This window comes from Phalacrocorax carbo, chromosome 10, assembly GCF_963921805.1.
Source record: "Phalacrocorax carbo chromosome 10, bPhaCar2.1, whole genome shotgun sequence".
Lineage (NCBI taxonomy): Eukaryota > Metazoa > Chordata > Aves > Suliformes > Phalacrocoracidae > Phalacrocorax > Phalacrocorax carbo.
In genome coordinates, this window is record NC_087522.1 from 1,552,655 (window position 1) to 1,575,432 (window position 22,778).

General features: G+C 62.9%; 4 protein-coding genes across 4 annotated transcripts in view; 3 read left to right on the top strand and 1 right to left on the bottom strand.

The window, feature by feature from the left end:
• Positions 1-727: 727 nt before the first annotated feature.
• Positions 728-6,609, top strand: BRICD5 (BRICHOS domain containing 5). Its single transcript, XM_064461351.1, has 6 exons — positions 728-1,408; positions 2,627-2,758; positions 3,431-3,583; positions 3,845-3,952; positions 5,312-5,465; positions 5,960-6,609. Exons 1-6 carry the CDS (start codon positions 1,268-1,270, stop codon positions 6,052-6,054), a joined length of 783 nt encoding a protein of 260 aa, XP_064317421.1. The 5' UTR covers positions 728-1,267; the 3' UTR covers positions 6,055-6,609.
• Positions 6,227-11,601, bottom strand: MLST8 (MTOR associated protein, LST8 homolog). Its single transcript, XM_064461349.1, has 8 exons — positions 11,339-11,601; positions 11,108-11,159; positions 10,854-11,016; positions 10,680-10,755; positions 8,434-8,586; positions 8,110-8,234; positions 7,485-7,648; positions 6,227-6,973 (listed from the first exon to the last, which is right to left on the bottom strand). Exons 1-8 carry the CDS (start codon positions 11,465-11,467, stop codon positions 6,855-6,857), a joined length of 981 nt encoding a protein of 326 aa, XP_064317419.1. The 5' UTR covers positions 11,468-11,601; the 3' UTR covers positions 6,227-6,854.
• Positions 11,602-11,808: 207 nt separating this feature from the next.
• Positions 11,809-19,647, top strand: LOC135315139 (hexosaminidase D-like). Its single transcript, XM_064461352.1, has 15 exons — positions 11,809-12,156; positions 15,406-15,658; positions 15,863-15,959; positions 16,119-16,356; positions 16,476-16,585; positions 16,908-16,995; positions 17,080-17,244; positions 17,333-17,516; positions 17,714-17,785; positions 17,899-18,103; positions 18,184-18,266; positions 18,516-18,594; positions 18,839-18,940; positions 19,091-19,180; positions 19,307-19,647. The coding sequence occupies exons 3-15, from the start codon at positions 15,865-15,867 to the stop codon at positions 19,488-19,490; spliced, it is 1,695 nt and encodes a 564-aa protein (XP_064317422.1). The 5' UTR covers positions 11,809-12,156; positions 15,406-15,658; positions 15,863-15,864; the 3' UTR covers positions 19,491-19,647.
• Positions 19,648-22,395: 2,748 nt separating this feature from the next.
• Positions 22,396-22,778, top strand: part of CASKIN1 (CASK interacting protein 1) — a 34,261-nt gene continuing 33,878 nt past the window's right edge. Inside the window, exon 1 of the mRNA XM_064461359.1 lies at positions 22,396-22,760. Coding sequence (XP_064317429.1) covers positions 22,667-22,760 — 94 coding nt within the window. The 5' untranslated portion in view covers positions 22,396-22,666. The remainder of the gene's footprint in view (positions 22,761-22,778) is intronic.

Sequence of the window (22,778 nt, forward strand, 5' to 3'; positions counted from 1 at the left end):
ATTTCTGAAAGTGGGAAAGTGTCTGCTGCGTGGCTGTTAAACCCTCTGTGGATCGAGCGCCCCGACTGCGTGTTTCGGCTTGTTTTTCAAACGTCTTGCGCTAAGCTCCGCGGCAGCAGAAGGCAGCCAGCCGCTACGCGCGGGGAGCAGGGCCCGGTCTCTGTAACGCCGTGGGTGGCGGAAGCAGAACCAGTGGTTTGATGGTTCCAACGCTGTTCCTCATTTCACCAGAGCCGCAGCACGGGATGCTGCAGTCTTTCGCTCTATTTTGCTGTTTTAAAGGAGTAACTGATGGGGTGGGTTTTTTTGGGCCACAGCGTTCAGGTGCGTGTTTGTCCAGAGTCTGAGTTCGCGTCCCGCAGGCGCAGGTGTTAGAACAAGATGGTGATCGGCTGAAACAGCTCGGCTTCGACCTTCAGAAGGCCAGGGGAGGCCAGTGGGGAGGGGGCTGCTCGTGCTTTGGTAACAAGAAACTCCATGATGAGCTGCCCTCGTGGCTGAGTTTGATCAGGGCTGGGCCGTGCTTGATAGGAAAACATCTAAAAGCTGCATTTTCCCTCGATAAATACCACGTGAAGGAGTCCTGCTGAGCTTTTCCTTGCCTCCGTTCAGTTGGTTACGTCTGGCTGGCAGGGCTGAAAACCACAACGCTCTCACGGGGGCTTCTGGGCTGCTCAGGAAAACCACGGTCTGGCGACCCACACTGTTCCCCGCGGGGTGTTCCTTGTCACGGGACACGGGTGTAGCGTGAGCGCGGCTCCGGCTGTGGCCACGACTTTTCCCTGGGGCGCGAAGGAAGCGAGGTCCGTAGGTGGAACACAAGCACGTCCGTGCAGCCGAGGCTCGCGGGGCAGCAGTCCGCAGGATAAACAGTTGGCTTCAGCCCGCGGAGCTCCGGCAGCACAAAGTTCACACTGAAATGTAGAAATAACTGATGACAAGGGCAGGCTGCTGCTTTTCTCTGTTCATTGTGCCTCTTAATGAGACTTACCCGGGCCAGCTATCGTGGCCTGCCAGCAGGGAGGGCCGGCACAAAGCCCCCCATTGTCGCCCCCCCTGCTCCCTCCAGCCGCCTCGCAAGGTGAGCAGGAAGAGCGGTTTTATGCACTGACAGCATCTCTCGGCAGCCGGGGGTTTCACCCCCCTCTTTCCACCTCCTCTCCCCAGGTGGCAGCTCTAGGGTTTCACCCTCCCCGTAGCTCCGAGCCCAGGAGCTCCTGGCCGGGAGGCCCTTTGGGCGCAGGGGACGCGTATTTACGCCTCGTGGATGCACGCGTCGGTTTCCCGGGCGCGCCTGGAGCTGGGATCATGCGCAGCGTGCGTGCTGGGAGGCAGAGCTGCGGGAGCGAGGGCCTCGTCTGAAGTGAGGATGGAGGGCAGGAGCGGCACCGACCGTGCTCTCTCTGCAGTGAGTATCCCTGCTCCCCCAGCTCTCACAGGCGGCCCCTGCGCTGTGCTTGCCTGATTCCTCTTTTGAAGGGGCTGAGCTCCTGCTGTTCCCGTGGATCCTGGTAAGATGATTTTGTTCATCCCCAGCACCCCACAGCTCAGCTCCTTGTAAGGCATCCGACTCCCTCGGCTGGATTTCCTTCGATGTGCCCAGACTTACGCAGCATAAACTGCGCGACAAGGCGGGGGGCTCAGGTCAGAGGTGCCAAGGAACCCCGGCTTGCCGCTGCAGAGCCGCTGGGGACGCGCGGCACGCAGGGACTGCAGCCTTTCCCACCCGAGGAAGTTTTATTAGCTACTGAAAAGCCACCCGTTGCCGGAGGGCTTGGGCTCTGTTGCGTTTGGATTCAGCTTTGGCAGCTTTAACTTTGTTAAGACTCACTGCTTTTTTAGTGGAATGGATCTGGAAGTTACATGTTGCTGCAAAACACCAGTAACTGACCCGGAGGCTTGAAGAGCCCGTTCCTTGTGCGGCTGTAGCAAATGCAACCGTGGGCATCGATGGAATTTCTCTATGTGCTTCAAAAGATTGAGAAACAGATTATATTTAAGTGTGGATGAAACTCTGTTATTGAAAGCACATTCCTTCTGCTTTGTAAAAATGATTTTATGCACCATTAAGTTAAATTGTTTCACTATAAGAATTAAAGTGATTTTTAATCGAGCCACTGGAAGTGCCACATGACTGCCAAGCTCTCTTACTTCAAGTAACAGCTTGGTCTGCGTGAAGAACAACTTACCAAGAAAATAAAATACAGGCAAGGAAGCAGGATCGCTCCACACAGGGCCTGTTTCAAATGCTGAAGGTTCTCCTGGCGATTTCTGCTATAAACCAAAATAACTTCATTTGCTGAGGTGCAGCAGCAGCCCCTGTTTGTGGGACGCTTCCTGCTCCTCGGCGCGTTTGCAGGGTTTGCCTGCTTCCCCGGCCGCAGGAGGGAAGTGCTCGGCCGTGGGAGCGCTGCTTACTGGGGTGTCGGAGCTGAAACTCCATCGCTGGGGGATAGGAGTGATGATGTTCTGGGGGCTGCTGTGATGTTCTGGCAGTTCCACGTTCAGACCCCAGCAGTTTGCACAGCGATGTGTGCCGTGAGTGGGAAGTGTGTTTTATGGTGAAGAATAACCAGCAGCAGGGTTGACTTGAACTCCCTTTCCCTTCTTTTGCCTTGGCTGCCAGGACAGGAGGGCCGCAGCGCGCTTCACAGCTCCATCCAGGACCTTCTGGATCATCTTGTCCGTTGCCTTGTTTTTTGCAGCTGTTGGCATCAGCATTGTGGGGGTTCTCGGCTTCTCCCCCAGCTCTGCCCAGGTAAGGGATCCCGATTCAGGCAGGAAACCTCCTCCTGCCCCGATTCGTGTCGGAAGCACTTGCCGGGAGGGAGGACCGGGCTGAGCGTGGGGCTGGGTTTGGCCGGTTACCCCATCGCAGGCAGAAGGGCGGGAAGGTGCCGGCAGCGAGCTGAGCGGCGGCTCTCTCACCCCTGCAACGCGCCTGCCAGAAACCGTTGCTTAAATTAGAGGAACTTCAGTGCATCGTTTGTAAATATAGCCGCAAGCTGGTATTTCGCTCAGCAGGCACGTTCCAACGCGTGGCTCTGGCCTCTGAGGCGCGGGGGGAGCGTGTCTGCTGCCAGCGAGCTGCGCTGGCAGGGGCGGCAGATCCCAGCCTCCCCCCGTGCCTGGCTGCGGCGGAGGCTGGCGGAGAGGCCCTGGCCCTTTCCTCCAGCACCCTGCTGCCCGGCAGGGTGGGCACCTTCGGCGTGAGGGGCACTGGCACCTCTCCCCCAGCCCTGTGTGATGGAGAGCGGTCTCCTTCACAGATCGGCTCCCCTCCCTTGGGTCAGAGCTTGCTGCCGTCGCTAAATAACTCAGATTAACAGGGACAAGCGAGGGGTGTGAGGGGGGATGTTGGCGGGGAGACACCACACACAGACGCTGAACGGCTGACGGTTGGTGCTGCCCTCCCTCTCTTTGTGCCCAGGCTGGCTCTCAGCTCATCCGGCTAACGCTCCAGGGCCAGCCAGACCCGCTGAGGAACCAGACAGCCTTAGTGGACGAGTCCAGGAGCACCGTGACCTACTACGTAACCTCACAGAGCAACCGCAGCGCCGTGGTGCTGTACGACAGCAGGAACGTAAGCCTGCTGGGGTAACTACCTGCCTCGCTAGCCTGGGGGCGAGCAGAGGAGCCCAGGCTGCCGAGAGAAGAGCTGCTGGGTGGGAGCAGGAGTAGACCGGGGAGAACTCCAACCAGCTACGGTTTGGTGCCTTTTTCTGCACCTTTAGCTAGGAAAGAAAAGGCAGGACAAAAGGAGGAATGTCTGGTTTTGGGGCTCTTAAGGCAGCTGCGGGCACATGCCGCTGCCTGCTCTCACAGGGCACAATCTGTCTCGCAGGGCTACGTGTGCTACAAACCTGTGGAGCGGCGTGCGTGCTACCTGCGGAGGATGGATGCCTGGGACCTCCAAGCCCTAAAGACACCACTCAACGCATCTGAGCAGAGAGTGAGCAGCTGCTGTGGCCGTTCCCCGGGGTGGCTGAGCAGACGGGGGTGATGAGTTGGGCTTTGCACAGAGTCCTGGCTCACTGAAGACCCTTTCCTGCATGGATTTGCGTTCGCGGTGGTGACTCTACAGCAGCATCCCAAGCGTGGCTAAGCGAGGGCACGGGCTCCCCCGCCCAGGGGTAGCAGCGGCAGCCCCGTTCTGTGCGATCCATGGCTCGGGGGGGCCGGGTTGGTGTCTTGCGGAGGAGCAGCGCCCTGCCTTGCAGTGCTGGGCTCCGCCTGCGAGCTCAGAGCAGCAACTCCCGGGTTTAGCGATATCCTATCTTCTGTGAGAAGCGGCAGGGGTGCAGGCCGGGGAACGGCGATACGTCCCACAGAGGTGAATAGCAGGGCTCTGGCAGGACCTGCTCCCACTGGATTCTGTTACCTGCTCAAAAATCTGGGGAACAAAAAACAAAGGGGGTTTGTTACCATTTCATGGGGAAGAAAGTTGGAGTAAATCACGTACACGGACCCTCTGAACAAAATGTTAATGGCTGCGTGGGCAGGGGGCAGATTCTGTTTCAAGAAGACAGAAGGCCCCATTTTTTTGTGCCCCTGCCATCTGCTCTCCATTTCTTTGGGGGCTCCTGGGGTGTCCTTGTCCCTCACCTGCCGTTCCCACCCAGCCGGGAAGCAATGATGGGCAGCGTTTAACCCAGAGGGGTGTAGGAACACAGCAGCCATGAGAGCAGGCTACCAAAGGGGATACACAGAGAAGAGAGCATCTGCCAGGCTTTGAGGCTCCTTAATGGAAGTAAGAGAGTTGGTGGTGCTGGGGCTGCCAGCAGCCCACGCAGCCGTCAAACGGGAACTGGTGTTGGCTCAGCCGTGTCCTGTCCCAGCCACCACGGGGCTGGAGGACACTGAACTGCATCACGCCTGGTGCGGGGGGCTCCGCCACTGCACGCGGAGAGGGGACAGGGCTGCCACGGGTCGCTCCCCTGCCAGCGGGCTGTGGTGCTTGTGACACCTGGCACAACGGGGTGTTTTAGCTCCAGGTGTGGGGACAAAGCAGCCCAGGAAGGGGCCCCAGAGGAACTGCGCCCACGCCGCAGGGCTAGCGAGGGGCTGCGGGCCGTCCCCGCTCCAGCCTCGCCCCAGCAGCCAGGCTTCTCCCAGGAGGCTGCTCTGGCCAGAGCGAGCCTCCCGGCAGCCTGGTGGGACCGGGCAGCTGTAGGGAGAAACCTGCCCTTACTGCCAGGGTAGGGACTGCTCCTTGGGTGCCTTGAAAGCGACAGTGGGGCTGCGGGGCTGGAGGGCAGTGCCGGGAGGAGCAAAGCGCCTTGGGAGGAATTAATGGGGATGTTTCTTTCAGGCTGATCAGATGCTACGGCAGGACAACCAGACCAAGTACTACCGGGAGTTCCTGGGCATTCTGGCAGGGGAAGAGGTGGACCCCAAAAGCCTGGGGGAGGCTGTCCAGACCCTGTGTGAGCAGACATCCATCTTCTGGGTCAGGAGAGGGGAGGGTAAGTTGTACGTGCCCCTTCACAGAAGAGGGAAGCACGATTGTTTCTAGCACATCTAAGAGGAGTGGGCTCTGCTGCGCAAAAGCTGATGCACAGCCCAGGAAGGGTTGCCAAGGGCCAGGACAGGGACAGGTGACCTCTAGGTCAAAATCAAACCATTCTTCAGCACTCACCGAGCGCTGGCTTGTACCCACAACCTGCAGTGAACGGCGGCGCTGGCTGGGAAAGGCTCCGAGCCCCCTTCCCCGGGCAGTGCAGCCTGCTTGCATGGCCCCACACCACAGAGCAGTCCCCTGCAACGCTCTTGGCTTAATGCTTGTCACCTTCACTTTCACCACAAGCAGCCTGCCGCGCTCTCATTCTGTTCTTACTCCAGCTTTAACGAGAAAGGTCGTTCCCTGAGGCTTTCCTCTGTGGGGCTCCCCAGGGACTCCTATCTGCAGGACTCCAAAAGCATTCCTCTCACCCTGCTTCTGTCCTTGCTCATTTCGCAGGTCCGGGGAAGCAGCGGCTCATCTACCTTTGCATTGACATCTGTTTTCCAAGCAACGTTTGTGTGTCTATCTGTTTCTATTACCTCCCCGAGTAAGCCCCGCAACCGCGGATGCCCTCTCGCTGCTCTACATACTTGAACTGGGTTCCTGAAAAGCCTCTGATTTCAACAAGGAAGGTAACACCTACAGTATCGCCCAAACGCTTCCTGCTGATTTCATGCTGCAGCTCAGGAGCGTTTAGAAAAATAACAGGACTCTGCTCAGCACTGTCAGTACAGACACTTTATTTGCAGCTGTGCTCCAGGGCTGCATCTTGTAGGTAGTAGGAGATCCAGGCCTAGAGGAATCACGTGGAGTAGCTAGTGTTTTATGGCTACATGTCCTGTTCAACACAAGGTTATTAAATTTGTTGGGGAAGGGTTGGCTTTATAGGAGCGCAGCTCTCCAAGCAAGTCTGAAATACACTTCGAATAAAGGGACTGCAAAACAAGAAAACAGCTGCCTCTCCTCTCTTTGCTCAGCCTCTTCCATCATTTAGAAAGGCTGATTTTTTTTTTTTTCCACTCTGGGGTACAAGAACATCACCGAGCTGTCAGCAGCTGATGCCACAGGGATTCCTCCAGCTGAACCGTACCCAGCTCCCCTCAGTGGGGTCGTGCCTCCCTCTCCCATTCCCTTTTGCCCAAGCGGCCTCCCTCAGAGGCCACGCACATTTCAGTAATGATCTGCTCGGAGCTGAATCCTGGTCTCGCTCAGCTGCTTCTGCCAGAGACCAAGGCCTCCCCCTCGGCGCAGGGGGTGGTTACAAGTGCGCGTCTCGGGCTCCAGAGAGTTTGCTTGCCACTGTAAGGCAAGGGAAAACAAGCAGAGGTCCTTTCCTTCCCACATGTGACTGTTATCCCAACACACTGTCGTTGAAAGCGAGGCAGACAACTGCTTTCTGGTGGCCGCTGTATTCCCTCTTGATCTCTCCCGTCTCCACGCACCAAAGTCTCGCCAGGTTATCAGAGGAGGCTGGAACAGAAAGTGAAAAGGGGAGTAGGATATATTGCATTACCCTTTAAACTTTTTCTTTATATGAAGACTTCCCTCTTCCTTCATTCGATGCCTTTATTAGGGCTGTTGATGACAGGTAAGGGAGCCACGCAGAGCAAGAAGCTTAGTGCATTTCTGTATTATGTGAGGTTTTAATTATTTTGGAGAGAAGTTACTGTGGAAATTACAACATGTACGCTTTGAAGGGACCATCACGCTGTGTGCTGCCAACAGCGTTGCTGCCAGGTCAAATAAACTGTGCACGTGAAGACGAGCTCTCCAGTTTAAAGAGACGCCCTATGGCAGCACAGGCAAAATGCTTAAAGGAATGAGATGACTGCGTTGTGGGCGCGAGGCTGGGGGCTCTCTCCTCGCGTACTGGGGCACGAGGGTTTGCCAACATCCCAGTTAGAGGAACTGCTCGGTTCAGGGCCCTGGCGTAGCCCCGATTGAGCGCTGGGCCACGGGCGGGGGAGCAGCGCTGCCTCACCTGTGACGATGTACTGGGAGTCCCCGGAGAAGGCACAGTCCCACATCCAGCCTCGAGACGTTTCCCCTGGGTTATTGCTCTTAATGCTCAGCTCTGTCATCAGCGAGAAGTTTGAAGTCCTCCAGATCTTACACGTCTGATCCGCAGAACATGTGGCCAAGAGCCTGCAAGGAAGAGACAGGCGAGGGCAATCTCATTAGTCACGCTGTACACCTCAGGGCCTCTCGTAATGTGGGCCTGGAACAGTAACGAGCCAGAGGCCGGCGTTCATTGTAATATTTCTTTACACCTGTATCAACTGCCTTAGGACACTCAAGCCAGACTCGGTGAGGGAGTACCCCAAGTTCACCACTTTGCTCCCGGAGACGAGCAGTTTGAGCCCAGCTGTAAGAGCAGCTCGTGGCTCCAAAGCCAGCTGAGATCACAGGGCACGGGGCTGGGACGCCACCGACAGCAACCCAGTCCCAGTGTGTCCCGTGCCTCCTGTCCCGCTCCTCCCTGGGGGACCCGCAGGGCGACGTGGAGCCAGCATCGGCCAACAGCTGGAGGCACAGCTGGTCTCTGCCTGCCCAGAAAGGGCCGTCTGTCCCCATCGCGGGGAGGTGAGGGGGCGGCACGCACTCACGTGGAGTCGGGGCTGAACTTGCACTGAAGGGCGTAGCGGTTGTGCGCTGGGATCTTGGTCTTGGGGATCAGCTGGGTCACCTCCTCTCCGATGCCGCCCGTCAGGTTCCACACGTAGCAATTTCCCTGTGGCGAGACAGGGGATCTGTGGCTGGGCTGGTGGTCACCCACCCAAAAGCAGCCCAAACTTTCCATGTCCGACCACAGCACGGCAAAGCCGGTACGTGCAAACGGGCTGCCTGTGCCCAGGGAAGGGAGGCGCAGCCCCACAGCTGCTGGAGCACCGTAAATCCCACCCCACGGCTTCAAGGCCGTCGGAGCTCACCGAGCTGTTGACAGCCGCCATGTAACTGGCATCGGGGTCGATGTGAACCGAATTGATGGAAACTTCGGGCTCTGGAATCAGCTGCTCGTTGTGGTCTGTCTTCAGGTCCCAGATGTGAATGGCACCACTCTGATCGCCCACAATTAGCTCTGCCTGCAAAAATCCAGCAGCCTCATCTCTCTGAGGAGAGCCCCGCCAGCAGCAGCCCCAAGCCAGTGCCCAGATTGTGCCCGTGTAGCACCACGTGGAGCCTTGCTCTGGTTTTAAGCATCAGGGGCCTGTTCTGCCTAATTATTCCCCAGCACAGGGCTGTTTCGGAGCCCCAGCAGCCTGCCGACCGCCCCTGCGTGCTGACAGCAGAGTACTAATCTCACGTTACGCTCTGCAAAAAAAGGCTGTTTACCTTCACAGAAGTGCTTGCTAATTTTATAAACCCCAGAGCAGTCAGCAGCTGCCCGATTTCCAGAACCACTGCACAGCTACAGCTCCAAACACCCACGGAAGCCAAATGCTTTTCAGCACGTCTGAGGAGCTGGCATTAAGATGCAAGCTGGCCAGTGAACAACTGAAGCACTCAAGGGTGTACAGATACCTGAAAAACACAAGCCTAAATGGTTTTTCTTCCTCTCTCTCTCCTTCTCAGGGGAAGGACAAGAGCCAGCTGAAGGGCAGGAGTCCTGGCTCCAATCCCGTGCTCAGACCAGAAGACAATGCTGGCGTCTCGCCACTAAAACCAGGGCTTTTATCGACAGTCTTGCGCTGCCCATAATTTTAGCAGAATCCCTAGAGGAGATCAGGTCATCGGGCACAGCTAATCCTGTACCTGCGAGCAACGGCTTGTTTCTGAGGGAGACAATCATCGCTCGATATATTTAGCTGACTTCACAGTGCAGAAGCGTCTCAACCCTTAGCCTCCTCTTAGCGGGTGTAAGTGCAATTGCTAAAGCCGTCACGGCTTTAGCCAGGCCCTGAGAAATCTCCCTCGGATAACTGGATCAGCATCGCTGCAGCAGGGAACTGCAGAGCCATGAAGCTATCTGAACAAATCCTGCCACCTTTGGACTAATTAACTGCGTTCTGCTCGCAAACCAACACCTCTCCCGCAGCTCAGCAGCACCTTGATTAACGATTACTTCACATGTGAGACGTATGTACAACAACACTATTTGTCTTAACGTAATACATTCTCACAGCACTGGCACTACAGGAACATCGGCAGCATTGGGGTAAAGTCTGGTCCGAATAATTGATCTCAAATCTGGTCCAAAATCTGGGACTTGGGAAATTAAACCTTTGCAGAATCAAATGCAAAAAAATCATTTTTATTACTCTGCTTTTTAAAAAGGTTTGCACTGCCACGTCTGCAAACAACGCCGGCAGCGCTGTGAACACCAAACGGACCAGACGGGTTATTAACACTGCAATGATATGTATCGATTTTCACCGCCGGCCCCTCTAATGCGCTGGCGCGGCCTTTTGGCCTCGTTTCCTGAGCCTGTTTATCAGCAGCTTCTGAACCTACTGGTGAATCTTGAGCAAACCTGACCAAAGTCCCAAAGGCTGTGGGGGCCGTGGGCCCTAAGATGCTGCTTCTTGGTAGCCGTGCTGCCCTCAAGCCTCCCAGCACACCCCACGCCACCAGTTCCGCTCCCATCACACCCCCTCGGTTAGATTCTTGGGACAGAGGTGGCCCCAAAGCAGCGTCCCCTCCTGCGGGACGAGAGGCCCAGCACAGCCGCTACCGTGTCTCTTTACAACAGCCAGCAGGTAATTAGCACAAACGTGCCGGCTGGCAAATGAGCTCAGCAGACAAAGCCCCGGGACGCCTGCCGCGGGCACGGCGTGAGCCTGCGGTACCTGCTCGCTCCCAGCGCTGCCGCTCGAGGAGGTTTGCTTCACCGCACAGAGCGGCGTTGGCTTCCCCGGGGCAGACGGAGGGACTGCCGCTCTGTCCTGCCGGCTCCCGTGCCGCGTGGGCTGTGTTCCCGCACACGGAGCTCCTCGCGGCAGCAGCTCAACAGGGCAGCGGGCGGAGGGGCGGCCTTGACGCGGGAATCCAGCAGCTGCTTGCCCGGCCACGCTGCCGAGAGCTCGCAGCTCTGCGCCACCGGGAAGGCCACCCTCCCCAGCCAGCCCCCTGCTCTTTTGCTACGTCTGCCGGTACAAAACTCCGCAGCCCCCCAGGGTTACCCAGAGGAGCCGCAGCAAAGCAGGAGCTGGGCCACCGTGGTGGAGCCGGCGCTCACCTGGTTGGGGTGCAGGCAGACGCAGTTAATCGGAGCGTTCACCTGGAAAATCCGCTGACACTGGAGGTTACGAGACCTGCAACAAAACGGTGAGGAAGGACCGTGTTTGAGCGTGCTGCCGGCTCCAGCGCCTCCAGGGTGCTGCCGGAGCGGGGAACGGCCACCTCTGCCCACCTCAGGTCCCAGATCCGGGCCATGCAGTCCTCCCCACCCGTGTACATCCACCGCCCGTCCTCGTGGAAGCCCACGGAGGTGACGTTCTTGCTCACGCCGTCATAGTTAATGATGGGGTTGGGGTTGTTGGAGTTGAGGTCGTACATGCGGATGTGCTGGTAGCCTGCAGCAACGACCGGGCAGGGGGTGACCGAGGGACACCCCCCCACCCGTGTCCGGTGTCACCCGTGCCCAGGGCGGCGGGGGGGGCTCACCTGCGGCAGCGATCATGCTGCGGTCCGGGGTGATCTCCAGGGCGTTCACCTGCTGCAGGCGCCCGTTAAGGTCGGTAAAAGACAGCAGCCGGGACCGGACCCGTGGGACGGGTCCCGTGGGACCGGGGGCTCCCGGCCGCGGGGCGCGACCCCGCGTGGGGCGGTGGGGCAGGACCACCCCCCTCGCCTCCCCCCGGCCCCGCCAGGCCCCGGAGCGGCGGTGAAGGATACGGAGTCTTGGTGCTGGACGGTGCGGGTGCAGATACCGCTGTGCGCCTGCCAGAACCGCACCGTGTGGTCGTAACCGGCCGTGGCCAGGATGACGGGATCGCTGCCCACCGTGCCCTGCGCGGCGTTCATGGTCCCGCCGCCGAGCCCCGCTCAGCGCCCCCCCCCCACCCCGCCCCGGCCCCGCGCTCACGCGTGGGGGGACCCCGCACCCCCCCGGTACCGGCGGCCGGCGCAGGGGGCAGGGCGGGCTCTGCGCATGCGTCGCGCCGTCAGCGCCTCTCACTGCGCATGCGGGGAGCGCCCTGCCTCAGCGCGCAGCCGCTCCGGGCGCCCTCCGTCGCGAAGGGCGCATGCGCAAAAGCGCGGCGGCGGGCGGTACTATGTGCGAGGAGCTTGGGGGGGAGGCGAGACCACTGGGCGCCGCCGGGGGGAGCGGGGGCCGTTCGCGGCAGCGCCGGCGGGGGGCGCGGCGCGGAGGGCGGTCGTGCAGCGCCGAGCACCGGGCACACTGGGCACGCACCGGAGCGGTCCGGAGGTCACCCTTTGGGCCGGTACAGCCCCGGGACAGGGCGACACAGCGGCTCCGCGCTGTGAGCGACGGTGTCCCGCACCGTGCGGGTGTCGCACCCGGGCGTGGGGCACGGTTCCCGCCCCGCCGGTGCCGCCCCGCTGTGTACGGCGGGTGGCGGGAGCCAGAGCATCCCTCTTCGCTCGGTCCCGGCCCCGCACCACCCGGGCCCTTTAAGAGCGGCGGCGGCGGCTGCGGGCCGTCCCCGCGCTTGCTCCCGGCGGTGCCCGCGGCGGCCCCGCACCTGCCGGTAAGGGCCGGGGAGCCGGGGGTGCTCGGGGCCGCAGCGGGGGGCGGGGATGCAGGGATGTCCGGGGGGGATGCAGGGATGCTCGGGGCCGCCGTGGGGACCGGGGCCGCAGGGATGGCCGGGATGCCCGGTGCCGCAGGGATGCCCGGGGGTGCGGGGGGGTGCGGGATGCCGGGATGCCCGGGGGGCGGGGGTGATGCCGGGATGCCCCGGTGCTGCAGTAGGAACCAGGGCCGCAGGGATGCCCAGCAGAGCCTGGAGGGTGCCGTGGGATGTAGCGACGCCCGACGGGTACCTGGGGCTGTAGGGGGACGTGGGGTGCCCCAAGGGTGCGGGTGGTGCCCCGGCAGTGCAGTGGGCTGGGTGGGGTGCATGCCTGTGCCCCAGCATCCCGGGGGGGTGCAGGGGCCCTCTCTGCCCGGGGGCTGGGGGAGCGGCCCCCCTCCTGCTGCCATGGGGGCTGTAGCCCTGCAGGGGGGCTCCGCAGCCTCCCCACACAGGAGCCCCCAGCCGTGGGGTTGCAGTGCCATAGCCCCCGACCCAGGCTGGGGATGGGGATGGCCTTGGCTGGACTGACCGAGGAAGGCTCTGGAAGCATGTGAGCGTGGGCATGTGCGTGTGAGGGGGCACGCGAGCGTGCGTGGTACAGCGTCACTCTTCCCACGGCCGCACCGCCGTCGTGCGCACCGACGGGAGCCAGGGTTTGGCATGGCAACGGCTGGGGAACGCCAGGGCCAGGCGGTGGGCGGCCGGGCGGCATCCAAACCCTGTGGCAGCACCCGAAACCCTCGTGGCCAGCCCGTGGGCTGCGGTGGGCACCTGCCGCCCTGGGGGCGCTTGGCTCTGTCGTCCCCATAGCCCCACTCTCTCTGAGCTCAGGTTTGGGTTTGCTTCCGTTCTTCTCTCCTCCGGGCTCGGGAAGGTAAGCGGGAAGCTGGGCTGGTTTAGGGGAGCTGGGAGCAAAACCCACGTGGGATGCATGGAGGCAGGGGAGGGGGGTGAGGGCCCGGCCCCCTCCTCGCAGGGCAGCTGCCAAGACCGTTGAGCCAGGCTGGCCAGTTGCAAGGAGCCGCAGGCTCTTCCCAGCCTCCCGGGGACCGTGCCAGCGCCGTCCCCAAAGGGTTGGCAGAGGAAGATGTCACGTTAATAAATATAGTGGGCGCTAGCGGCAAGATGCCGGGTTAGAGCGGCGGCATCAATCAGCTGAGCCCTCGCTGGTAAGCGATCTCCTGCCGGCACAGGGGCGCAGAGCAGCAGCACCCGGACACCCCTTGGTGTCGCACCCACCGCCGCCGTGTGCCCATCCCGCCGGCCCTCGCCTGGGCTGTGCTAGGGAGGCTCAACTCCTGGAAACCTGTTCTCTAGTTAAATAAGATAACAAATATTAAAAACGCCAATTCTTGGCGAGCTGACAGCGTCTGTCTAAATATTTATCCCTGTTCCGATCAGGCGCTGTGTTCCCATGACAGCGCGATTAGCACTCTGCATATTTATGGCCTTCCTGGGTGCTGGGCTCCCCGGGCCGGCCTGCCCCATGCCCAGGGGCCACTGAGCCCCCCACCACAGCCCCCTGCACCTTCACCTGGCAGAGGTGAGCCCTGGGCGAGCAGCTGTCCCTGCCGGGCTGTGCTGGTGCTGGTGCTGCCAGGAGCATCGAGAGCCAGGCAGGATGGAAACGCAGCAGGGACGGGCAGGGCAGGGAGCGGGTGCTGCATTTGCCCCTGCAGCACAGGAGGTGCAGCGCCAGGCACGAGGCATCTTTTTCATGCAGGGACATGAGTGCAGGGGACAGCATGGGCACGACCTGCCCCAAAACCAGGATCCTGCCCTGCCTCCTGTGTGTGAGCACCGGGGGACCGGGTACCCGTGGGTACTGGGCAATGGGGTTGGAGCAGGGGTGCTCCAGCTCCCGCCTGCATGGTGCTGCCCTGCCCCACGCCGTGGCCTTGCCGGGACGTCATGCTCTGGGGACAGCACGTCCCCTGCTCTGCAGGACGTGCCGGGGGTCCCGGCTACTGCGCCCACCATGTGCCCCGTGGCAACGTGCAGGAGGAGCATGTCGGAAGGGATTAGGGCTGTGTCTAGAAAAAGGGCTAATTCAGAGCCGGAGGCGTGGGGCGGCTCAGTGCAGCTCTCCCCTGGTGCCACTGCTCTGGCAACGCAAACAAAACCCTCGCGATCAGCTGAGCCGCTTGTGTGCCGGCAGCGGCCAAAATCTGCTTTTCAGTTCCTAAATTTGGCAACGCTGAATTTAACCCTAAACTTTGGCGCGTTTGGGTGGCAACTCACTGACAGGGCTGGTGGCAGCTGCCCCGGCGCTCGCAGCAGCTGCCGGGCTGGGGCGGCCAGGGGTGTTGATGCACCACCCTGTCTCTGCCTCACCACACGCACCAGATTTGGAAAAAAAAGGAGAAAAAAGGGCAGAAGTTATGCTAGCGCTTCTTGTGTGCGGCTTCCAGGAGGATTCGTGCTGCCTCTTGCCTGTTGTACCACAGGGGGCCACAACGCTGGGACGCTGCTGTGGGTCTTGGTGTTGGGGCTGGTCAGGCCCCAGTGGGCACAAATCTCTGCACGATCCCTTGAGCTGTGACCGCGGGGTGCTGGGGAAGGGGCGCCTGCTGCCTCCTGCCCTGCAGAGGCCGCCTTTGGTTTGGGCTCACTTTCATCTAAATCGGTAGATTCCCATCTCAGAAGTTCTCAAAATTGGCTTAGGGGAAAAAAGTCTTCAAATGAATTTTATTAATCTTAATGGTGACAACTCTTTGACACAAGCCTGTCCCTTCACCCCATGTGGCCTGTCCTACGTGCCCCGCGAGGGATCAGACATTGATTTAACCAGACCAGCCTCCCCCCCATGGTGCAGTGCAGCGTCTCGCAGCCCCCCGCAGCACAGGCCGTCCTGCCCTGTCCCTCTCCCCCTCTGTGGGGCAAGCAGCAGCCCCTCTCACTGGGATCAGATCCCCGGTGGCCGGACCCCCCTGGGCTCCTGTCCCACTCCGATGCTATTTTCTGGTGGGCAAAGCAGCTCGTGCCGCTTCCCCTCCGTGGTGCTGGATGGGACTCGCCTCCCCAGGCACGTGCCGTGGGCTGCGTGTGGTGAGCACGAGCCTGTCCCTGTGGGTGCCGCGGGTGCCTGGGCTGCCACCTTCACCCCAGCAGTGCCCGTGGCCATGCCGATGCCCGTGCCCGGAGCAGCTCAGTGCCAGCATGTGCCCTGGCAGTCCCCAATCGCCTCTCCTCCGTCCGCAGGGGTGTTGCCTCCCATGCCTGGCCACCCCCGGCTGCACCATGCCTGCACCATGATGCCACCCCACCCAGCCGCGCCGTGACACAGCCCTTGTCACCAGTGACGTGGGGGTTTGAGGGGATACCCCCAGCGGCGACCTGCCCTGTGGCCACTGCCTTGTTTGCTCCCGCGCTGGCAGAGTCCAAGGAGGCTGCGCCCTTGCAGGCAGAGGCGAAGGCAGGTCTGGCCACCAGCCCCGGGTGCTGGGCACGTGAGGTAGGAGGGACACGGTACCCCTGTGCATGTCCCCTCCTGGGGCCAGGGTGGAGGGAGGGGTCTCCCCCATGTCCCCTTTCGCCGGGTCTTGTGCTGCCCTGGTCAGGGGAGCAGGCCACGGTTTGTGGGGCTGCATGGGGTCACCTGTGCTCGGGGTCCCTCTGGGTACTGCCATGTGGCCGGACCCCCATGTGTGCCCCGCAGAGATGGCCTTCCAGCGGAGCCACAGGCTGAACCTGCTGCGCCTCATTGTGCTGCTCCTTGTGGCCTTGGCCGGCATAAAGTTCCTTTTCCGCGACAGGTGAGGTGACAGCAGGACCCCAGGTGTGGGTCGGGGTCTCGGCAGGGTCGGGGTCTGTGGGGGGACACTGGGTTGTGCCTCTGCAAGGGCTTGTTGCTGGGGGGCGGCTGGTGGCCCCGTGCCCCATGGCACCCCCCAGCCCTGCTCTGTTCCCTGCAGCTTCACCCTGGAGCTGCACAAGCATGTCAGCAAGGACAGCGGGTTCTGGGGGGACACAGGTGACACCGTTGAGGTCGCTGGCCCCCAGAGCCAGGCTCTCGAGCTCCCTGTGGTAAAGATAACAGTCCCGAGGCAAGAGCTGGGGCAGCAGGTCCCCAGGGATGTCAGCACCACCGAGATGCGGCTGGTCCACCTGGACCTCAAGGGAGCTGCACCCAGGGTCTCCTACCTGGAGCAGGTGAGGATGTCCAGGGACCAGCGGGAGGTGCCGGGGAGGCTCGACCTGCCGGCTGTCCCCACCGGCCCCCCGGGACTGTGCCGTCCCCACCGGCTGAGCCCACCCTGCCCACCCCGCAGGTGTTCCCCCTCCTGTCCCAGTTGGGAGCCAATGGCATCCTCATCGAGTACGAGGACATGTTCCCCTTCCAGGGGGAGCTGGAAATCCTCAAGTCCCCGTACGCTTACAGGTGAGCTGGGGCTGTGCACTGAGCTGGCTGAGGGGGCTGCCGGCTCGGTGTGACCCTGGCAGGTCCCGGCTGGTGGCTGGGTGTGACCCCCCTGGACCCGTGCCCGCAATAACTGTGGTCGGAGTGCTGGGCTGAGCCGCCAGCGGACCAGCTTCCTGCCCCGCCGGGTCAATATTTGTGCCCCACAGTAAAGCACACAGGCGTGGGGCAGCCAGGGTTACAGGGGCAGGGTGCCAGAGGAGGAGGAGGAGGAGGAGGGAGTGCCCTCATGCTCTGCCCTCTGCCCTGGCATGCCCTGGTGAGCCTGTCCCTGCCCTCCCAGCGAGGAGGACATCGAGCGGATCCAGCAGCTGGCGGAGCTTCACAAGCTGGAGGTGGTTCCCCTGGTGCAGACCTTTGGGCACGTGGAGGTAGGGGGTCCCGGTCCTGCTCCTCATCCCGTGTCCCTTTGGCCCATGGCCTGGGGACCCTCCCTCACGGCTCCTCCCACGCAGTTCATCCTCAAGCACGAGAAGTACCAGCACCTGCGGGAGGTCGAGCGCTTCCCCAACAGCTTCAACCCCCACGTCCCCGACACCCTGGCCCTGCTCAAGAGCATCTTGTCGCAGGTGATCGAGAAGCACAGGCGCTCCACCTGGATCCACATCGGTGCAGATGAGGTGGGTGACAGGCCATGCAGGGACCTCACCCCGGGCACCAGGCGTGCTCCCAGGGGTGCTGAGCATCCCCTTTTCCCCCCAAATCCAGGTCTTCCACCTTGGGGAGGGGACGGACTCCAAGAACTGGATGAGCCGCAACAAGGGCGACACGGGGACCATGTACCTGAAGCACATCAAGGAGGTGCTGGCCTTCATCGCCACGCAGTACCTGGGGCTGCAGGCGCTCATGTGGGACGACATGCTGAGGAAGATCAGCGTGGGAGCCCTGCGGGGTGAGAGGATGGGGACAGCAGCGGTGGCACCCAAACCTGGGGGGGTCTCGGCAGCACCCGTCCACAGGCATTGTGCTCAGTGCCCATCAGGAGCCTGTGCCTGGTCCTGTGGAAACACGGCTCTCGGGGGAACCTGAGGAGCCCCAAGCAGTCCCCTGGCACTGGTGCCGACCTCCCCATCCCTGCTCCCCCCGCAGAGTCCGGGATAGCAAAGCATGTCTCGCCCGTGGTGTGGTTCTATGCACCCAGCTTCGAGGCTGAGCAGATCGGTAAGGCAGCATGCCGGGCTCCTGGGGCTGGCGGGGGGGGACACCCCCCACCAATCCCCCCCACAGCCCCCTGGGGTCCGTGGCACTGGTGGCTCGCACCCGTCCCGCTGCAGGGCCGTTCCTCACCAAGTACGCGGAGAGCGGCTTCGAGGCGGTGTGGTTCGCCAGCGCCTTCAAGGGCACCACGGGACCGGTGCAGACCTGGCCCCCCCTGAGCTACCACCTGAAAAACCACCTGAGCTGGCTGAAGGTGATGCAGGCCCTGCCACGGCTGGCCCCGCTGCGCTTCCAGGGCATCGTCCTCACCGGCTGGCAGAGGTGAGGGGCGGCGGGACCCCCGCCCTCCCCGGCGCCCGCGCAGCCCTGCTGGTGATGGCGTGGCTGGCCCTGCTCTGCAGGTATGATCATTACTCGGTGCTCTGCGAGCTGCTGCCCGTCAGCATCCCCTCCCTGGCCATCTGCCTGCAGACCCTGGTGAACGGTGAGCCATCCCCTGCTGCTGGCACCAGAGCAGCCGTCGCGGGCAGGCTCGTCCCCCGTCTCCCCACCCGTGGGCAGCCACTGCCTGCGAGACCCTGTCCTGCAGGCAGGGAAGGGTACCGGGAGGCGGTGGGAGGCAGGGGTAGGAGACCTTCAGCTCCCCCAGTTTTGCGGGCATGGTGAAGCCAGGGGCGAGTGCCTGATGGCGGGGTGGCCCGGGCCCCTCTGCCCCTCTCCTCGCCCTCCCCAGGGGGTTTCACAGAAGAGACGAAGAGGAAGGTCCTGGACGCGCTGGGCTTCCAGAGCATGCAGCTGGAGCAGAGCACGTGGTGCGTGGCACAGCCTGGCCATGCTGGGGGGTGGCTGCGGCACTGCCACCCTGGTCGTGTCAGAAGTGACGCGCTGGAGGGGAGCGGGGGGGTGGTTACCCAAATGCCCCGGTCCCAGACCCACTGGGGGTGAGGGTGGGTGCCCTCCAGCCATGCAGCGTGCTGGGGTTCACCCAGCCCAGAGCCCTGGCAGGGCCGGTGCACCCCACGTGTTGGGCTCTCACCTTCTCCTCCTTTTCCCCAGCGAGGGCAGGGGAGCGTTCCCTGGCGTGGAGATCTACCACATGGTCGAGCAGGTGAACGGCCACCTGAAGGAGAGCATCCTCAAAGTCCTGGAGGAGGAGAGGTAACGGGCAGCGGGAGGCAGCAGGGTTGGCTGGCTCTGGCCACGGGGCCGGAGCACAAGTGTTCTTGCAGGGGAGGGGACCTGCCTGGCATGCAGCTCCCCTGTCGCCGGTGGCCCCCCGTGCCCCCCACTGCCCTCGTGCCTCCCCAGCGCCATCAAGGGCTGGTTCAGCCCCTACCACCGGAAGCGGCAGTTCGGCAACCCCCGCAACATGGAGACCTTCGGCAGCAAGGTGCTGAAGTACGTGGTGCTGGGGGCTGGGAGCCCCCCCGGGTACATGCGCAGGGCTGGGGAGGGGTCCTGGGTTTGGCTCTGGCGTCCCTCACAGGAGGGAGCTGGACCCCCCCTGCTCTCTCCCCCCACCAGGCTCCACGAGGACTGGGAGAGCTTCGTCCGTGACCTGCGTGCCCACCTGGAGGGGGTCTACTTCCCTGACACGGTGGAGGAGTGGATGGAGGAGAACATCAACCCCTACCTGGACCAGCTGCGGGACTTGGTGCGGGACTACCAGGCCATCATCCGCCTCAATGCCAGGCCCAAGGTGATGTAGGGGCTGCAGCCCCCCGGGCTCCTACTGCCCCGCTAGGGTGGGCTTCGGGCACTGCCGTCGCGTGTCTGTGTGCTGGTGGCCGCGTCGCTGCCGTTGGTGCGTACTGTACAGAGAGCTCCCATGCACCCCACTTCCACAATAAAGTATTTTTGTAGATGCTGCTGGGTGCTGGGGGGGCCGCGGCTCTGCCCTCCCTCTGCAGGCGAGGGGGGCCTGGGGCTGGTGCGGAGGGCTGGGGTCGGTCCTGTAGATGGCTCCTGGGCCCGTTGCTCCTGCTTTGCTGGAGCTGGAGGCTTTGGCAGCCACAGGGCAGAGCCGTGATGGAGGGCAGGGATGATGGAGGGGAGGGAGAGGGCAGCCCCTGCCCCGCGGTGCTGCCGGGATGCCTGTGTGCATCGTGCTGGTCTCGAAGGTGGCTGTGCCTCCCTGCAGGACGGGATCCAGACCAGCAAGGGTGCTGGGTGCTGCATGCCACTGGGCAAGGGCTGGCACCCAGCATGGGGCAGTGCCCAAGGGGTGTGTGTGGGCCCTACCAGGCTCCCACCAGCACCCCTCCCCAACCCCATGGCTGCTTTCAGCCACCACCGTCAGCCCCTGATTGCTGGGGGGGGGGGGGCGAGCACAGTGTTCGCTTCCTGCACCGAGCAGAGCCAACCTCCAAACGCTGCTTTCATCTCTTCCTTCCTCTCCTTTAATCCAGTGCCCGGGGCCTCGCGCGCTCCCAGGCTCGTCCTGCCTCCCGTGCCCGGGCAGGGGCCTCCGCTGCACTCGTCTGCAGCGTCGGAAAGGCAGCCGTGGTGGGGAGATGCGGGGGGACGCCTGTGTGGGGTGAGCCCTCCCACTGCCGATGGTGCCTCTAGCTCCTGCAAACAAGAGTTTCCTACGTGCCTGCTCCTCCATGGTTGCCCATCCCTGCAGCGGGTGTGGAGGGGCAAAGCCAAAAATCCCCGCCGTGCCCGTGGCTCTCCCTGTTCAGGGCGCTGGTTTTGGCTTGGCGTGCGCAGGGCAGCGACACAGACATTTCACTGCACATTTTTCTGCTCTGCGAAGACCAACCCGACTTGGCAAGAGCCTGGAGGGAGCCGCAGAAATGCGAGATGGTCTGGAGCTCCTTCTGCAAAAGCCTGGCTCAGCCAGGGGAGGAGGGACGGCAGCTGTGTGCCCCACTCAGCCCCACACAGCCCCACACAGCCCTGCTGTCCTGAGTCCTGGCTTGGTCACAAAGGTCCCGGTGCCCTGTGAGGCCATCGGGGCCGGAGCTGCCCCATCCCGTGTCCGTGCTGGGTTGCCGGGTGCTGGCGCTGGGCGCGGGAGCCTGGCAGGAGAGAGCTTTGGGGCACAAAGGGACCTTTGTTGAGGAGCTTCGTTCGTTATCAAGTGATGGCAGATGCGAGGGAAGCCCCCAACCCGCTTGGGCCCCTGGTCGTGTGCAGAGCCCCAGCCCCCAGCCCAGGGAGCCCCGCAGCAGCTCAGACCCCCCATGCAGCCGTGCACTGCCAGGCTGCGGGATTAGAGGGCAGATTAGACGGCGTCTCGCTCTGGCAACCCAAATGTCCTGGATTGGAAAGTGGGGGTGGGGAGAGGAGACAGACCCCACTGTCCCTGAGGGGGGGTCAGCCTGGAGCTGGGGGCTGCGGAGGGAGTTGGGGGCTGTGGAGGGCATCCTTGGGCTCCAGCTCAGGGGCCATGGGCCAGCACGGCATGGGCAGGGTGCATCAGGGAGGAGGTTGGCTCTTGTTTGTCTAGAGTTTGGTTGGTTCCCTCCATCTTTGCCTCTGCCACAGGCACTCACCCAGGTCTGCAGCCCTCTGTCCCTGTGCCCTGCACCCACTGGTGCACTGCGGCTGCCTGTCCCTGTGCCCTGCACCCATGGGTGCTGCAGCCGCCTGTCCCCATCCACCACACCCACTGGGTGCTGCAGCTGCCTGTCCCCGTGCCCTGCACCCATGGGTGCTGCAGCCACCCGTCCCCGTGCAGCTGCCTGCCTCGCTGCCCCACGGTGCCCACCGCTGTAGGGGCCAGCTGGGTACGAGCCTTTCGGACCAAGGCACCCCAACATTATTTTGCCGGGGCTGGGACCTCCACAAAGCTTTTAGCCAGTAACATGTCTGGGAGAGCAGAAATTTGGGTGTGATTTTGTGTGGGTGATGGCCGCATTCTGCATTGACCGGGCACCATGAGCACATTAATGCCTCGTCCATCGCTGGCCCCGTTTCCCATCTGGTTTGTCAGCACCCTCAGCCCTCTGCACTGCCAGTCACCCTCCACACCTTTAATGTCCCAGTCATTTAAGCCATGAAAAAGTGGAAGGGGACAAATGTCACTGGCCATTGCGTCTATGAAAGCAGAAAATTAGGCAGTAATAAGGGTTTTATTTAAAGACATTGAAAAGCTGGTTCCCATCATCAGCCACCACAGGCTGACGGCCGGTGGCTGCAGCGGCCGGGCACAGTGGCGGGAAGGGGACCGGTGAAGGGCACCCAGGAGCAGGGCTGGGGAGCAGGGGGTGCCCTGGGGGGTCTGCTCGACCCACCAGCCCCCGGCTCCTCTCTCCCGGGGATCGCTGCTGCTCCCGGTATCCCCTCCGAGGAAGAAGAGGCCCCGGACAGCCGTGCTCCCTGCTCTCCCAACCGGCTGCCGGGGCCGCTGAGACCCGCCAGCTCATTACATGCCACAGCGGCAGCGGCGGCTCCCGCGGGGCGTCCCCCGGGCCCCGGCACCCAGCGGGGAGGGGGATCCCCGTGCTCCGCCCGCGGGCACCGGGGCGGCCCCCGCCCCCTCCTTCCCCTCCTCCTCCTCCTCCTCCTCCTCCTCCTCCTCTTCCTCCTCCCCCCCCCCCATCCCCGCGCTGCCGGTGCGCTCCCTCCTCCCGGAACTCCCCCTCCCCTCCCCGCTGCCCCCGCGCTCCCGGTGCGGCCCCCCCCGCCCCGCCGCGCCCCGCCCCGCCCCGGGCGCCCGCCGCCGCCGCCGCTCCCCCGCCTCCGGAGGGGCTGGGCGGGGGGGGCCGGCACCGTGCCGTGCCGAGCCGTGCCGTGCCGAGCCGTGCCGTGCCGTGCCGTGCCGTGCCGTGCCGTGCCGAGCCGAGCCGAGCCGCCCGCCCCTCGCCGCGCCGCGCCGCGCCGCGGAGGATGCTCGGGCCGTGAGCCCGCAGCCGGCAGCCCCGGCGCCGCGGAGCCATGGGCAAGGACCAGGAGCTGGTGCAGGCGGTGAAGGCGGAGGACGTCGCGGCCGTGCAGAAGCTGCTGCAGAGGCCCAAGCCCGGCAAAGCCAGTGAGTGCCGCGGCGGCG